At 39.5% G+C, this 16,595-nt stretch overlaps 1 protein-coding gene across 1 annotated transcript in view; it reads right to left on the reverse strand.

Moving 5' to 3' along the window:
- PPP1R3A (protein phosphatase 1 regulatory subunit 3A) overlaps positions 1–13,437 on the reverse strand; it is a 28,716-nt gene extending 15,279 nt beyond the window's left edge. The window contains exon 1 of the mRNA XM_027721232.2: positions 12,638–13,437. Coding sequence (XP_027577033.2) covers positions 12,638–13,431 — 794 coding nt within the window. The 5' untranslated portion in view covers positions 13,432–13,437. The remainder of the gene's footprint in view (positions 1–12,637) is intronic.
- Positions 13,438–16,595: the final 3,158 nt, after the last annotated feature.

A 16,595-nucleotide genomic window follows, 5' to 3' on the forward strand; every position in this document is an offset into this window, starting at 1 on the left:
TTAGAAAATAGAAGCATAACGGAAAAATAATTTAGTGTAAACAATGCAGAAAACAATAATTTAAATTATAGACCACACAGGTAAAGATTCAGAAGCAAAAACTGCAGAGAAAATCAACATCTATAATTGAATAGCTGTGCAAACATTAAGTAGAAATTACTGAATAATATTTTAAAATATTATGCCATTACAACTGATCCTATTAGAATGAAGTTGTATGTAAATCGGAGCCCTTATTATAACTCTAGGAAAGATTGATTTTCTTATATGACCTTCAACTACCGGCAGTGTTAGAGAAGGCTCAATCTAGCTCTTAGTAAATAGGTGTCACCAAACAAACAGGACTGACACTAATTAGCTCCCTTGTTGATAGTCAGGAAACAGAGGGCAGAGGCAGAAGACGGAGTGGCCCACTCATTATTAGAGCAGTAGGTGAGGACATCGCTGGCTGGCATGTCAATGGAGGTTTGCACTGCAGCTGCCATTTTGAAACTAGGCTGAGAATAGAAGACTGCGTTATCAGGAGAGTCAGTCAAGCAAACTTCACAAGCATTTTGCATGAAAACAGAGCCACAGAGAACCTGTACTTAAATGTTTGAAATTTGAGGAAGACTATTAACTTGTGGTATTTCTCCACCTTGAGGAAATAGTCCTTAGTTTTGGTCATCTCACCTAAAAAAAGGGGCTGGTACCAGAAGAAAAAAGGTGGGGCTTCAAAATGATCATAAAGAACTGTTAGTAGCTTCTGCACAAGGAGAAATCAGAAAAGAAGTTTGGAAAGTGAAGTGGAAAAAGATGCTCAGAATAAGCGGTATATGGTATGATGATTAATAGTATCAAGGGGGGACAATTGATCAAGAGAGCAGCTGTAAGGGAATTTGAGTGTTTTTTCTGCAAAGATAATTCCCAGTAGGATTCAGGCAATGTTTGTAATAAACCTATTTTTATTAAGATTATTGGATTGGTGCTATCCAGGGGATTATATTTTCCAATTACTAATATTTTCATTTTTCAGTCTTAGTTTATGATTGAAGCAGGGACATAGGTGGCACAGAACAAAATGCATTGGCTTGACTTGAGATGAGAATAATCATAGCCTCAAAGCAAACAAAGTCCCAAGAAATTAGTCTTTATTTTCTAGCTCATTAAAAAAGACCTTCAGTTTTAATGGCAAAACATTAATACAATTTTTATTTTTTTAAATACAGATGTATATCTGTCCATTAGAAGATTTTAGTGCCATACAATCTGAACTAGGAGCCCAACACCAATTTGGTGCCAGGTTCAAACCTTTAATATAACACTGTCTATCCCCAAATCTCATAACTATAGATATGAAGACTATAGAAAAAAAACATTGCAAAATAAGAGTTATACCTCAAATTAAGCTATAGCAATTATAAACAGGAACACTGCCACTTTCTTCATATCATTTTGTAGCTCTATCATGATTGCTGTGCCTTATTGCAGTATCCATGCAGCAATGTTGAAAAGAAACCAGTTCAGAAGTCCTGTTACACAGTTGTTTTATATGTGGGTTAGTCAGAAAACTGAGTAAGTCCTTTTACAGAATGGACCAAGTATTTTAGAAAGAGAGAACCTCTTTCAAAAAGATCCTCCTGGGCAGGGTTAGCAGCTCTATTGACAGCTCCATTGTGAATTAGTACTGCAGGACCCTACTATTGGGATTCCTATTTCCAGGACCAAGATATTAAAAGAGAGGAAAAGGTGAATCAGGAGTCACATTTTCTTAGGATAAGGTTTGGCCTAAGATCAGAGGATATGCTTCTTAGGTTGGTATTTTTTCTGGAAGGGGCATGATCAAATATCAAAATGATTTTGTAGAGAGGAGATGGGGGTAGTGTTCCTCTGTTCTTCTCTTGCTTCTTTCTCACACTGCTTTAGAAGATGGAAGGAGAGAAACTCTCAAGTTGTGCCTGTTTTGTCTAGATCTGAGATGAAAAAGACCGTAACCAAAGTGGCTCCTGGTCTTTTTCTGGATCTCACGGGGGAAGAACAGAGAAGGAGCAGTCTTCTCCCAGGATGTCAGAAGAGAGTATATTTCCTAGAGATTGACTGCACGAGGCTGAGGCAGGTATGCAAGAAGGTGACAAGTGCCTTAAAGAGGCAGATGGACAGATGGCAGTCAGGTGAGACTAAGACACATAAACCATCCTCGGGGAGGAGAACAGAACAGATGACAACAAAAAAAACCCTTGGAGTTATTCTTGAGAAAGGTCAACTCTGATCTAAATCTTGGAAAGCAATTGTAAATTCAGTATCTCAATAAGATAAAACTCCCAGGTGTTATCACCATGAGAGAATTTTATAACCTTTTTTTGTTTTTCACATGTTCAGTACCACACAGCAAGAAGGTAGTTGTGTGATAGATCTCAATATTTCTATCAAGAAGACATGGAATATAACCCAGGAGATACTGGTTCAGACTTAGTGGGGTAGATTTAGACACTGAGAAACTCCTCAACCCTCTACCCCAACATGAAGCTGATGTAGTCGCCATCACGGAAATGTGGTGGGATGACCCGCATGACTGGAGTGCTGCCATGGATGGCTACAAGCTCTTCAGAAGGGACAGGCAAGGTAGGAGAGGTGGAGGGGTGGCTCTATATGTCAGAGATACTCTTGACTCTGTAGAACTCGAGGTCGGTAATGATAAGGTTGAGTATCTGAGGACCAGAATCAGGGGTAAGGCCAACAAGGCTGACATCCTGGTGGGAGTCTGTTATAGACCACCCAATCAGGATGATGAGGGTGACAAATTATTCTACAAGCAGCTGGCATATGTCTCATAGTCACCAGACCTTGTTCTTGTGGGCTACTTTAACCTGCCAGATGTCTGCTGGGAACTCCACACAGTGGACAAGAGGCAGTCTAGGAGATTCCTAGAGTGCATAGAGGATAATTTCCTGCTGCAGCTGGTAAATGTGCTTACCAGGGGTGGGGCCCTGCTAGACCTGCTGTTCACAAACAGAGAGAGGCTGGTGGGAGATGTGGTGGTCGGAGGCTGTCTGGGGCACAGCGACCATGAAATGATAGAGTTTTCAATACTCAGGGATGCAAAGAGGGCCATCAATAAAACTTCTACCCTGGACTTCCACGGGGCAGATTTCAGCCTACTCAGAAGACTGGTTCAGAGGGTACCTTGGGAAACAGCCCTTGAAAACAAAGGGGTCCAGGAGGGATGGACATGCTTCAAGAAGCAAGTCTTGAATGCACAGGCTGCCCCAGTGTGCTGAAAGGCGAGTCAGTGGGGAAGACGACCAGCCTGGTTGAACAGGGAAATTTTAAAGTAAATTAGGGGAAAAAAGAGATCTTACCGACTATGAAAAAAAGGGCTGGCTACTCATGAAGAGTTTAGGAATATAGTTAGGTCATGTAGAAAGAAAATTAGAGAGACAAAGGCAAAACTTGAACCCAATCTAGCCAATTCTGTTAGGGATAACAAGAAGTGTTTCTACAAATATATCAATAGCAAAAGGAGGGTCAAGGAAAACCTCCACTCTTTGTTAGACATGAGGTCGAACATAGTCACCAAAGTGGAGGAAAAGGCTGAGGTGTTTAACACCTTCTTTACCTCAGTTTTCAACAGTAAGACAGGTTGTCCTCAGGACAATTGGCCTCCAGAACTGGTAGACAGGGACAGGAAGCTGAATTGCCCCCCTGTAATCCAGGAGGAAACAGTCAGCAACCTGCTGAGCCACTTGGATCCTCACAAGTCTATGGGACCAAATGGGATCCATCCTAGGGTGATGAGAGAGCTGGTAGAAGAGCTCACCGAGCCGCTCTCCATCATTTACCAACAGTCCTGGCTCACTGGGGAGGTCCCAGATGACTGGAAGTTGGCAAATGTCATGCCAATCCACAAAAAGGGCTGCAAGGAGGACCTGAGAAACTACAGGCCCGTCAGCCTGACCTCAGTGCCTGGCAAGGTTATGGAGCAGATCATCCTGAGTGCAATCACACAGCACCTACAGGATGGACAAGGGATCAGACCCAGCCAGCATGAGTTTAAGAAGGGCAGGTCCTGTCAGACCAACCTGATCTCCTTTTATGATCAGGTGACCCACCTGGGGGTTGAGGGGAAGGCTGTGGATTTGGTCTACCTGGACTTCAGCAAAGCCTTTGACACCGTCTCCCATGGCATTCTCCTGAAAAGCTGGCAGCCCACGGCTTGGAGAGGGGGACTCTCTGCTGGGTTAGGAACTGGTTTGGAGGGCCGAGCCCAGAGAGTGGTGGGGAACGGTGCTGCATCCAGTTTGCAGCCGGTCACTAGTGGTGTCCCCCAGGGATCACTGTTGGGCCCAATTCTATTTAATATCTTTATTGATGATTTAGATTAGGGGATTGAGTGTACCATTAGCAAATTTGCAGATGACACCAACTGGGGGGGAGTGTTGATCTGCTGGAAGGCAGGAGGGCACTTCAGAGGGACCTGGACAAGCTGGAGAGAGAGTCTCATTCCAGTAGGATGAGGTTCAACAAGGCCAAGTGCTGAGTCCTGCACTTTGGCCACAACAACCCCATGCAGCGCTACAGGCTGGGGACAGAGTGGCTGGAAAGCAGCCTGGTAGTTTGGATTGACAGGAATCTGAACGTAAGCCAGCAGTGTGCCCAGGTGGCCAAGAAGGCCAATGGCATCCTGGCCTAGATCAGAAACAGTGTGGCCAGCAGGACCAGGGAAGTGATTCTTCCCCTGTACTCAGCACTGGTGAGGCCACACCTGGAGTACTGTGTCCAGTTCTGGGTCCCTCAGTTCAGGAAGGATATTGAGGTGCTGGAGTAGGTCCAGAGAAGAGCAACAAGGCTGGTGAAGAGACTGGAGTAAAAGTCCTATGAGGAGAGGCTGAGGGAGCTGGGGTTGTTCAGCCTGGAGAAGAGGATGCTCAGGGGAGACCTCCTCACTCTCTACAACTACCTGAAAGGAGGTTGTAGCCAGGTGGGGGTTGGTCTCTTCTCCCAGGCAACCAGCAGCAGGACAAGAGGGCATGGTCTTAAGCTGTGCCAGGGAAGGTTTAGGTTGGATATTAGGAAAAAATCTTTTACAGAGAGGGTAATCAGGCATTGGAATGGGCTTCCCAGGGAGGTGGTGGATTCACTGTCCCTGGAGGTTTTTCAGATGAGACTAGATGTGGCACTTAGAGCCATGGTCTAGTAACCACAGTGGTAGTGGATCAAGGGTTGGACTTGATGATCTCAGAGGTCTTTTCCAACCTGGTTGATTCTGTGATTCTGTGACTCAGTCTTAAAACATCTTATGCTTGTTGTCCAGTATCCATAAACATTGCAGGGACAATAACTGTGCATCAGAACAAAATGTAAATGCAAATCCACTCGGTGCACCCACGAGCAAGGTAAGAAAAACCTGCCAGCTTTACCTAGTTCACATTCAGTTGTGCCTGTCAGGACTGCAGTTAGTAACCAACAGTAATAAATCTTCAGGTTTAGTGCTAGAGTATCAGCTGGTTTCACAAATCAGGAGGAGAGTGGAGAAACACTCGGAAAACCAAGCCTCTATTATCCTTTGGCATATCAACTAATATTTTGTTACGTGTGTCACTGAAGTTCCAGGGATCAAATAGCCACTTCTAACATGCTCCCATGGTGTTTAAAAGGTCTTAGCCCTTCCTTTGCCCTAAGGCAGGGACTGCATTTAACTTACAAAATATTTATTTGGACCATTCTTTTTCCCTTTAGTAGCTGAGAAGATAGTCCACATTTTATCTTAAAAATATGATGGGCAATAGGTTCTCTGGATTTACACTGTAGCTGAATCAATTGCTTCAATTTCAGACCTGTGGTGCTGGGACTAGATCATGGCTTAAAGCTCAGAATAAGCATAAACAGCTCAAATGACACTGGTAGTGAATGCAATGATTAAATATGGCTCCAGTGCTCTCAGTTAATGTCACACTAACTTTAAACATCTTTTCAAGACTAACATTTAGCCAGGTCAAGGTGAATGCAATGGAACAATTTTTTTTTCAACTGAACATTTGTGAACTGAAATACCTGAATGGTGGACAGGAGAGAGTTTTGAAATGGATGTTTACATCCTGGTTCAGTTTGCAAAATAGATACCTCCCTAAACAAAAGAATCATTGAACATACAGGAGTTCTTTTAGCAATATATTTCTGTTTGTCCAAAGGTCCTTAACCAGCAATCTGAAAGACTGTGGAAATAAGCTCTGGTCCTGTAAATATTAACATTCAATGATAGTTTTACACATGCAGAGTTCTAAAAAGTTCAGTGAGATTTCTGATGTTCATTAAATTATTTATTGTGCCTATTGCAGGATCAAGCCAGTTGATGAAATAAAAAGTTCTAAAAGTCAGTTGTAATAGCGTTACAGTATTGGCATATTTAAATAAGCTGATGAAATTGTAGCAACTGAAAAAGGTCTTACAAGTGTAAAGCCAAGCAATACATGTATAATGACAAGTACTTATCACATGGTTGAGAGATGACACTCAGATTACAAAGTACCGATTTTATACAGTTTCTATATGGATTTTATAAGCTTTATAACAACCAATATATCCCACCTATGAGAGCACAGATTTCTGTTCTATAGCACAGTTGAGAGCAATTTCTAAGGTAGGTCACGGAAGTGAATGAGAAACCACTGATACTATTAGAGTTCCAGAGTAAATACTATGCTAAGATTGCCAATACAGCAACAAGCTATTTTCATTTGTTGTCCCCCAAAATTTTAAAAGCTTCTTTTAATATTTCTAGTGCAATAAATGGATGGCACATGAATAATACAGTTCACAATCACCAAAAGCAAAAATGTGATAGGTTTTCAGTCTTCAGGTACTCTCCAATTAGGGGACCACAGGTACATGAAGCATATGTCTACTTGTCAGTGCATGCCATTCTCATGCATATCTTCCACCTGTTTCTTTAACGCTTCTGTGGTAGCATTCAAAGCCTGAAGCCATTAACTTAGATATCTATCTTTAGGATCTTTAATAAGTTTCATATTTCAAGTAGTAAGTATGCCTGGATTTTGAAATATTATGATTAAACAGACAGAAAAAAAACATTAAGCGTAGTTTCTGGCTAAGTAGGATTGTTCCCTATAGAATATTTTTCAAGTGGTTTATCTTAGCTTATTTTAAATTACTTTGGAGGGTAAGGCTGCAGCAATTTCCTTAAAAGATAACTCTAGAGTTGCTATTAAGAAGCATTCCTAATACTCAGCCTCAGATCTACAGCTTGTTTTTACCCCACTTCTCTGAATTTTAGAGCACCTTAAATAATTACCCTGTGTCCCTGATAATCATGGTATTCAAGTACCTAGAGAAGTCTTTTTTTTTTGTGCCAGTCCTATCTCCTTGTGCAACTGACAAAGACTGGCAATGACCAGGAGACAAGAGAAGGGCTGGGAACATGGAGAGAGGAGTGCTGCTTTTAGCTGGCACCCTGTGAATGGATAGCTTCTCTAGCAGCTGCTCTCCTGGTAAAAACAGTGACTGCAGTCACTTTCTAATAATAGCAATAAACTTTAGCCAAATCCCATATCTGTGTGTTGGTCAGGCTGTAACTCGTGACTTAAAATGCCAGACACAACCTTGAGATTAAATAGAGGTACACAAAGATCTGTGTTTTAACACATTTTCTGCTCTTCTTTCCCTGTTCTGATTGTGGTGAACAACAACCAAAAGAACAAGGATTAAAATGGAACATAATTTAAATGCCATATTTTAAATGGTCTAGCTGGGAATAATACGGTTGTTCCTCATAGCAAAATGCATGAGTAGCTATTTCCAAACATCTTCCTTAGAAGTCTTTGATTTTTTTAATCACATCATGAGTTTGTGGGAAAGGCCAAGAGGAGCTGATGCAAAACTGCATTTTTCAGGGCAACCTAGGCACAGGTCTGCCATCTATCTGGGGAAGACTGACTGAGCAGAGTGCAGTCCTGCCAAGCTGGGTCTTCAGGAACTTTCTTTGCCTCCCATCAGAAGGGAGATAAGGCAGCAGCTGAAGATGGGAACCTACTCATGCACAGAAGAAATTTTCTCACTAGCAATTGCTTTAAGACCATTCAGTATTTACACTTTCACAGTTGGCACTGGTGGCCAATAGACACAGGGGTTTTAATCTCTTCTTTCTCATCATGCATTGTACACAGAGCAACTCTTGTAAGAGCTATCACCGTGTTGCATTTTAAAGTGGCATCATGGAGGTAAGTGAATTGATGCACTACTATTCAAGAAAGGTACAGTCTGTCAATGACAAATAAAAGCATAGGACCAACATCAGCTGGATCACACTAATACACCTGTGGACCAGTTCAGAGCGATAGATTTGTGGGCTCAGAGGGGGATAACTCTAACAGCTATGACATAAATACTACCCTTCCCCTTCCTTGTCAGAGGACAGGAGTCCAAATACGTTATATCCTTTTGTAAAACAATTTTCTTGATTATCAGCCATTTTCCTTGGGCTGTTGCTCTTGATCTTGACAGAAATGGGATGAAGCTCCATCAGTGACAGTGGAAATAGTTTACATGACTTTTTCACTGCACCGTGCACCATGATCTGCAGGAGTCTGCCTCATGCAATACCCAGCCAGTTCCTGTCTTATCAGATCAATGCAGGATCCTGATGTCCACAAAAAAAAAACATGTTGTCCAAACCTGAGGACCAGGAAAGACTCATGTTCAGAATCATTATCCATGTCCCAAAAGCATGAGAGTCAAACAAAAAGAGAAAAGAGTGAAGCTGATATAATTAATTTATCTTTTTCTGATTTTTAAATATATATATGTGTATATAAATATATCATAGCAATCAGGCCTGTTTATTGGCAGAAACGCTTTCATTTCTGGTGACAGTCTTAAAATTTTAGAAGTCAGTTTTTCCCCCAAAGTATATTTATGACTGTATATAAGTTAAGCTAATGCTTTCAGATAGACTAAAACAAATTAATTAATTTAAACACTATTTTTCCAAACTATATTTTTTCCCATACATCCTTTCAAGACTTTTGAAAACCACAAAAATTTTTAAAGTTTCTGAGGAAATACTTTTAGCTTGAAAAAATACATCTAGAAGCAAATACTTCATGAAATTTTAAGAGAAGACTATTTGTACATATCTAGACATGGAAGAAAAAGTGAATGAAACATGGAATGAATAGGTTTTTAAGTCATGTGGTTCTGAGTATCCAAATATAGAAAATTTTCAGCATTAATTATTTGATGCAGTATTGCTTTTCTCTGTCATTCTGTTTTTCAGGTGGAACTTTTCAGGCTGAAGTCAATTTTTATTTCTGAATAATACCATCAGAAGCCACCTTATTGTCCTCATTTACTCAGCTTTGTCCTGGATCATGTTCTTAAGAGTAATACGATATAGTCATGTTGTGTTTCCTCAGTAACTTCCTCTGAAAGTGCATATTATTCCTTTTACTTAACTAACCCAACTAATCCTTGTTAATGACATTTAATGAGCCACACAAGTATGCCCTAGAGTGGATCAGACTCTCTGCTTAAAAAACATGATTCTTTAATGTCCTATTTTTTAACTGAAGAGGTAAATTGCACATTTTAAGAGAAAGTATAAATATCTCAGAGCCAAGAGTTAAAAAAAAAAAATTAAAAATGTTATTACAGGTTTCTATATTTGAGATAGAGGCCTAAATTAGTGACCTCTTAAATTATTCTTCTATTCAGATCGCTATAAAGAAATCTTTAATCTAAAATGCCCAGCTCATGGGCATGGATATGAATATTCCTTACCCGCCTCCTTATTGTCTGAATCAAAGCTAAAATTGTTTTTACTTCTGTGTATATCTATTTGCATTGCTGCAGCCCCAAAGACAAGCTAGTTATGTTTGAGGAACACCCACTTTGCTAAATGTTCTATAAACATCCAGCAGAGCATATATAAATGTGGCAGAGTTTATCATCCAGACAAAAAGCAAGAGAGAAAGAGATGGGCTGGTGGAGGAGAGCTGATAAATGGGTAGCAATGTGATATGAAGGAGTTATAGCACATCAACAGCCTCACTTTGCCAATTTTGGGGGGTTTGTTTTTCTTGCTCTTTTTTCTAGACATCAAAGCAAAAGAGTTTTAATGAGGGTCTGAAGGAGAATAATGAGGTACTTTTGCAGATGTCTGCAGGGTGTTCCTCCTCACTCAAAGGGGCAACATGTACAAAGGCACTTTGAAAAACAAGTGAGCAATGGAAGTTGGCATCTTAGTTCTTTTGAAACAAAAGGCCCTGATGCTGACCTCATTTACACTGGTGAAAGCTGTATCTCCTGTGAAGTCAACAAAGTCTCTGTAGCATAAAATTGGTCCTGGATTACAAACTGCCAAAACTGTGTTCCAGATGCCTTGATGACCACTGAAACCATATTCCAAAGATACTTTCAGCTCATTTTTGCATTTACTGTTAGATCTCTGTACATCGTTCTGTGACTAAAGAGAGTCTTAAAAGTGCACGCTAATTAACTGTTTGACAGAAATGAGCAGATCACAATGTAGACAAGAATCTGACTGCTTTGGTTTACATATTTTACACATACATGTGTACATGTGTCTATAGGGACAAATATGCACATACATGTATATATACAAATATATTTGTATAGACCCATTCACAAATATGCATTCCTCTTCAGCCTGATAGAGGAGACAACTTTACAGGCTGATTAGAGACCAGGTAATTTTATATTAAGGAGTAGACATATTAGCATTTCCAATTTTTTAAATCAGCTCTCTGTCTGACTTGCACATAAATCATTTAGCATATCCTATTAAAAGAGGATCCCAAGAAGAAAGGCTTCTACAACTTTTGCTAGCACTATGCATGTCACAGGAAACTCTAGGGAATTGAACACTTAGGAGCCATTCAACCTTAGATGTCCAATTGTATCTAAATTTTCAGGTTATTCCTGAAAGCATCTGGAAGCCCAGGGCTCACTAAATTAAGACTCAGCTCTCCAAGTCCATCATATGCTCCATGTGGGCTACCTGAACTTAGATGACAGTTAAGATATCAAATACTATGGTATTTGATATCAGTGTCCTTCTGCAGGGTATCTCAGGCTATCCTATTTACCCAGAATGGGTCATGTGATGCTTCTTAAAGGACAAATTATGTACAAAAGCAGACTCAAATGTCAGGAGTTGACCACATGGCATGTAAAAGCATTATTCCCTCTGCTCTGACATACTGAGATGTTCCCCCACGGAAGGATCATCATGATGGCTCCAGAGTTAGCCCAAGGGACACTTATCAGGGGAGCTTTGTGGACTGGCTCTGAATCAAGCCTTGGGCTAGCCCTAGGGCTGCTCTTACACTGCAGCATTGATGCAGGCACTAAGCCATATTTATTGCACACCTCTCCTCACAGGGCTCATTTATGATTAGAGCTGGCAGAAGCTCCCAGCGCAGCAAGTCTGGGTTTTGGGAAGGAAGGTTCTGCACAGGAGAAATCCTGGCTGTCTCCCTACTCCTTAAGCTGCCATCACTGCCGCAGTTCTGTTTCCCCTTCCCCACCAACTCAGTCCAGTCGAAGAGCAGCAGGGAAACTAAACAGCACTGCCTTATTTGGAAAGAGGGTAGGAACTAAAAACTCAACATAAATTCAAAAACCCAACGTGAATTTAGTTCTGGGATCTAAGTATTGCAAAGCACACTACAGGTAAAATACAGATTTGGCTCTGCAGAACTCCAACTGATTCATAGCAAATTTGAGGAGCAAAGAAATTGAGAATTAGATTTTTGCATGCAACTTTGCCTTGCTTACAGAAAGAAGATAGTTAATAATGGTAGGAAGCCAAAATTTACCATTCCTAATTGTCTCTCTTTATATTCAATTAAATTATAAGTTAACTGCCACCTTACTCTCTAATGAACATGAATTGTCTATATTTAATTAGAACAGTATATAAAAGAAAAATTCTATGTATTTTTCTTTAATATGTTACAATTCTGCCTTATTGGTATGTGAAATTATTCATTTCACATTATTCATTTCACCATTTTTGAAACAGAAGCATCTACCAGTGGCAGGGAAAAGGAACTATTAGCCTTGCAGAATAGCCCAAACACTTGCAGAAAAGTTTGTACCAGCTATTGTAATTGCAATAGAATTCTTCCCTAAGTTGTCCACTTCTTGAACCACTTGTGCCATTTCATTATTGTATGTAGAGAATGAACCATGAAATAAATATAATGAAAACCGACCTTTCTTTTGCCTTTTTTTTTTTTTTTTTTTACTTACAGAGGAAGTGGATGTGGAGTGTTTTAACTGTACAGCTACCTCAATCTGGAACAAAGCTCTCATTGCTCAACTTATGTCCTATAGAGATCAAAATTGGAACATAGCCCATAATGTATAGACCCTCACACCGCTTTTCAAACTAGTGGCAAGCATGCCATTTATTAAAACTATGATCCCAACTAATCTGTCTGCGGAAAACCACTGGCAGATAGATACAAGAGTTTTACTGAAAACAAGTCTTGGCCAAATTTTTCATTAAAAAGAAATAAAATAAAATAGAAGAAAACAACATGGGCAGTCTTGACTTCAGCAAGCACCCAGAATTAGCCAGTTATAATCTAAATTATCAAAAGTTAAGGTGTAACCTCACCTGTTTTGTGTTGTCTTTAAGCAGCCTTTAAGAGATCTATCTGTAACCTCTTTCTGGGGTTTATTATCCGCCTTGGATGCAGTTTTTTTCTTGTGACAAATCAGCGTGTAATTTTTGTCATCATTGTTTGCCCAAAAGGTACCAACTGATGTCTCGTACCGTATACAGAACTCCACCTTAACTCCATCTTTCTGGTAAGGAGGCACCAAAGAAATCTTAAAGCAGAACTGATCTGTTTCATTACCACAAGAATTAGGCATGAACTCTGCGAGGATGTCATAATAACTGAGCCAGTTATTCAGCGTTGTTCGAACATACACCTGTTTTTCAAAGGATATATTGAGGACTCGTATAATGCCATTCATACAGGTAATCCCAGGCAGGAGCAGAATTGACTCCAACATTACTTTTTGCTCTCGTACTTTTTGCAGAAGTTCTTCTTGAGAAGGAGGTAATGTAAACAGCTGAGAGAAAAAATATTCATCCTGAGGAAAAACTTCATCTTCTATATCATTGTCGTGTCCCGTATTTGGTAATTCCCAGATATTGAACTCTTTAACAGACACAAGATCAAACCCAAATGCATCAGCAAATGAAACTTTTCTTGAGATGTTGGTAGGAGTATAGGCCTCCTCTTCCTCTGAAGATGCAGAATTCCGCCTTCGGGGACGTGGAGAGTAACGAAGTTCAATGTCAATTTTAACATCTTCATCCTCTGAAGCAAAATCATTTACAGTGGGGACTTGTAATAAGTTAGCTCTGTTAACCCGACTAGGTTCTTCAGAAGACTCCATTGGGCTCTCTGATATAAACTGAAAGAGAACTGTATAGCAGCTGATATTTGAGACACTATGATTTAAAACAAGGATTAATGTTACAGTCGACATTGCAAAAGGGAGTCAGGCCTATTAATAGATGCTATGGTGTGAGAGATATGTTGGCCTTTCTCCATCTGACAGTGTTAGGTGTCATAATTTCAATGATACATTTCAAATATTGTATTGACTATTTTTATGTGGCTCTACGTTCTAAGAAGAAGAACAGTGTTTAAAAACTAACTTCTTTACAGTGTCAAATTGCACAAATAGAGCTATTTTTAGATGATCAATTTATGTTGCACAACAAATTCATCATACTGGACAAATGAGGAGCTATTAATCTCTGATTAGGATACATACTTTTCGGGTAAATAGTTTTTATATTGTAAGTTATTCCTTTAAATATTTTCAAGTCCATTTTTACAATGTCTTCAGATGTAAAAATGCAATGTCATGTGCTGCCCTAGCATTATACCATGCTGATTCAGTAGGCCGGATACTAGGACTATGTCAGCTTTTTCTAGCTAAGGATTAGCCATCACAAGTTAAATCAAACAGAAACACTATAAAACATTGAAATGAGTACACTGGAGCTGAACTTGTAATGCACCATTGTAAATATGGCTGAATTCAACACTAATTGGACTATGAAATCATCTAATTCTAGACTGTATTTAGCATCATCCAGCCAAACAAAGAGAAAAGCAACGGAAAGAATTAACTTGTGTAGCCAACTCTGAAACACAAATCTGTACCACACAGCTACAAACAGGAGAAAGAAACACACTGCACTTCTTAAAGGATATTTGATCTTTGCGCAGTTCATCTTCACATGATATGAAATGAAACAGTGTCTTCTTAATCAACTTAATCAGTTAGAATTTGGCTTTTACTTTTATGGCATTCCATGCATGGAAAGATTCAGTCTTCACAGAACAAAGATCTTGAACTCAAAAAGTCACCTTTTTTCCATCATATTATTTAACCTCTACTTCTTCCCTTGCATCTGTCTCACAGTACAAGCTAAGAAATATAGCAAGACTATTTTGAAATTAGCCATGCCAGAGACTCACAACATTAGTGGCATGATCACAGATCTCAGCACACGTTAGAAACACTTTGAATCCTTCACCCTATTGCTATAGTCTTGCTTATAGGTAACTTTAGCACGGACCTGGGTATGACTGTTACCAGATTATAAGGTAAACCCATCTTACCATGAATCATCTGGTACCATCTTTTCTGATGAGTTATCCTCCCACACCATGAGATCATCTCCTGGTCTTACCAATGCTCTCCACCTTAATCCCTCAATATCCATTCCACCTGCTATTGTAAAAACATTCCTAATTCCCTAATATCATCATACTTTGAGACAATGGCATATCAGGAGAGACTTAAAAAATATATTTCTACCACAAACTATATAACATCTACACTCCAGGGATGTTATTTGTTTTGAACCAGTGCTGTACAGTGCTGTATTTTTCAAAAAGGGCCAACAGTAAAAGCATTCAAGACTTCTTGTTTAAAGATAGATGGCAGTACTATCCATTTATGTATTCATAAGTGTCTAAGAAAGGAGTAAGATTTCCAGAATTTCCCCCATAGAAGAGTCCAAAGTTTTTTCAGTGGGATACCAGAAACACCACTTCTGCCTGCTCCCTCTTATGGCTCTGCACAGAGCTCCAGAGCTGATTTGCTGCATGCACATTTTGACTTTTTACTGTGTGAATTAGGTACAGCTTGGAAAATAAGGCTTCTTGGTCTAATGGCAACTCAATTTCTTCTGTCAACATAATCTAAAAAAATACTACTGTAGTAATTATGCAAATAAGGAGAATTTATTTATGATACTGTTACCTTAATGGTTACATCTGTTTCTGTGAAAAGCTCTTTCGTCTTTTTCATTCTGTATATTTCTTACAAAAAGCTGTACAGACAAATGCAAATAGGAAGTTAATTTCCCTGGTGAACCGTGGTGGGACATGGAGGTAAGAGGTGCAGGCAAGAGGAGGGCTGCTGACAGACTAATCTTGGGCACATCTCAGACTAAGGCAAACTTTGAGAATTAATTCATTTCTAGTTGAAAATGGAAGGAGAAAAGCGGAAAAAGAAAATCTGTGGAAACTGGTATTGCCACCAGACTTCATGAAAATAAGTTGAAGTCTGGTTAAAGAGGGGTTTGGTCTTTTGATTATTTTTGTTTTAATTTTTTTTTCTTAATGCTTGCCGACACCAAACAGCAAGTGATTTGTCTTGGCCAACACTAGTTCAGTTAAGGAGAACCTTTACATTAGCTTCAGCAGGTACTAGGTCAGACAATCCTCCCAAGTTGTCAAAGAAATCACTGCATGCTGTCATGCCATGACAGAGGCTGCTTAGGAAGGAAGGATGTGCTGCAGGATGTTCTGAAAACAAAGACACATTCAAAGACTTTTTTTGTTTAAATCAAGTATTGTCAGTGACATTAATTAACTCATATTATTCTGTGCATCTCTAACTATCTTGTCATTCTTACACCTCTGTCCTGGGTGTAAAGAAACAAGGGAGCTGGAAAGCAAAGGGTTATTTGTCAGTTTAGTCTAAGGGCTACCACTGAACAATAAAATCTTCAGTTTTGTCCTATTATCTAGTTAGAGAAAGAGTGTGTACTTAGTAAGGGCGTGTAAAATAGGAAACAGAAAAATTTTGTGTAAGAAATAAACAATATGAAAGAGGGAAAAGATTCTACCTTTTTGCAAGAAAGAAATACCAGTGATTGTAAAGATGGAGACCAATAAGCATAGCTGGGAACAGAGGAAGACCACTCTCTTGTTGAAAACCATTTCCTATACACAAGCTTCATCTTCTTTAGTGCAGTGGGGTAAGGGTTAATGTCTGTTCTCTGCCTGATTTAGGTCTTGTCTGGACAGTTTGCACTGAGTTAAACTTTTCGTAACAGTGCACATACCTTATCAAAAGTGTATATAGAGAGAGTTACACCAAATCAAGCACAGTCATACATGTAAGGATTGCATCAACACTGTGAGAATATTATAATGAAAAATAATATTTGTTCTCTGCACCTTGCAAAATGGTGCCCTAAAATACCTAAATCAGACAACAGAGTAACTACTTCCTTTCAAAGTGTAACAGTA

Source organism: Pipra filicauda, unplaced genomic scaffold, assembly GCF_003945595.2.
Source record: "Pipra filicauda isolate LSUMZ 115617 unplaced genomic scaffold, ASM394559v2 scaffold40_size4127951_pilon, whole genome shotgun sequence".
NCBI lineage: Eukaryota > Metazoa > Chordata > Aves > Passeriformes > Pipridae > Pipra > Pipra filicauda.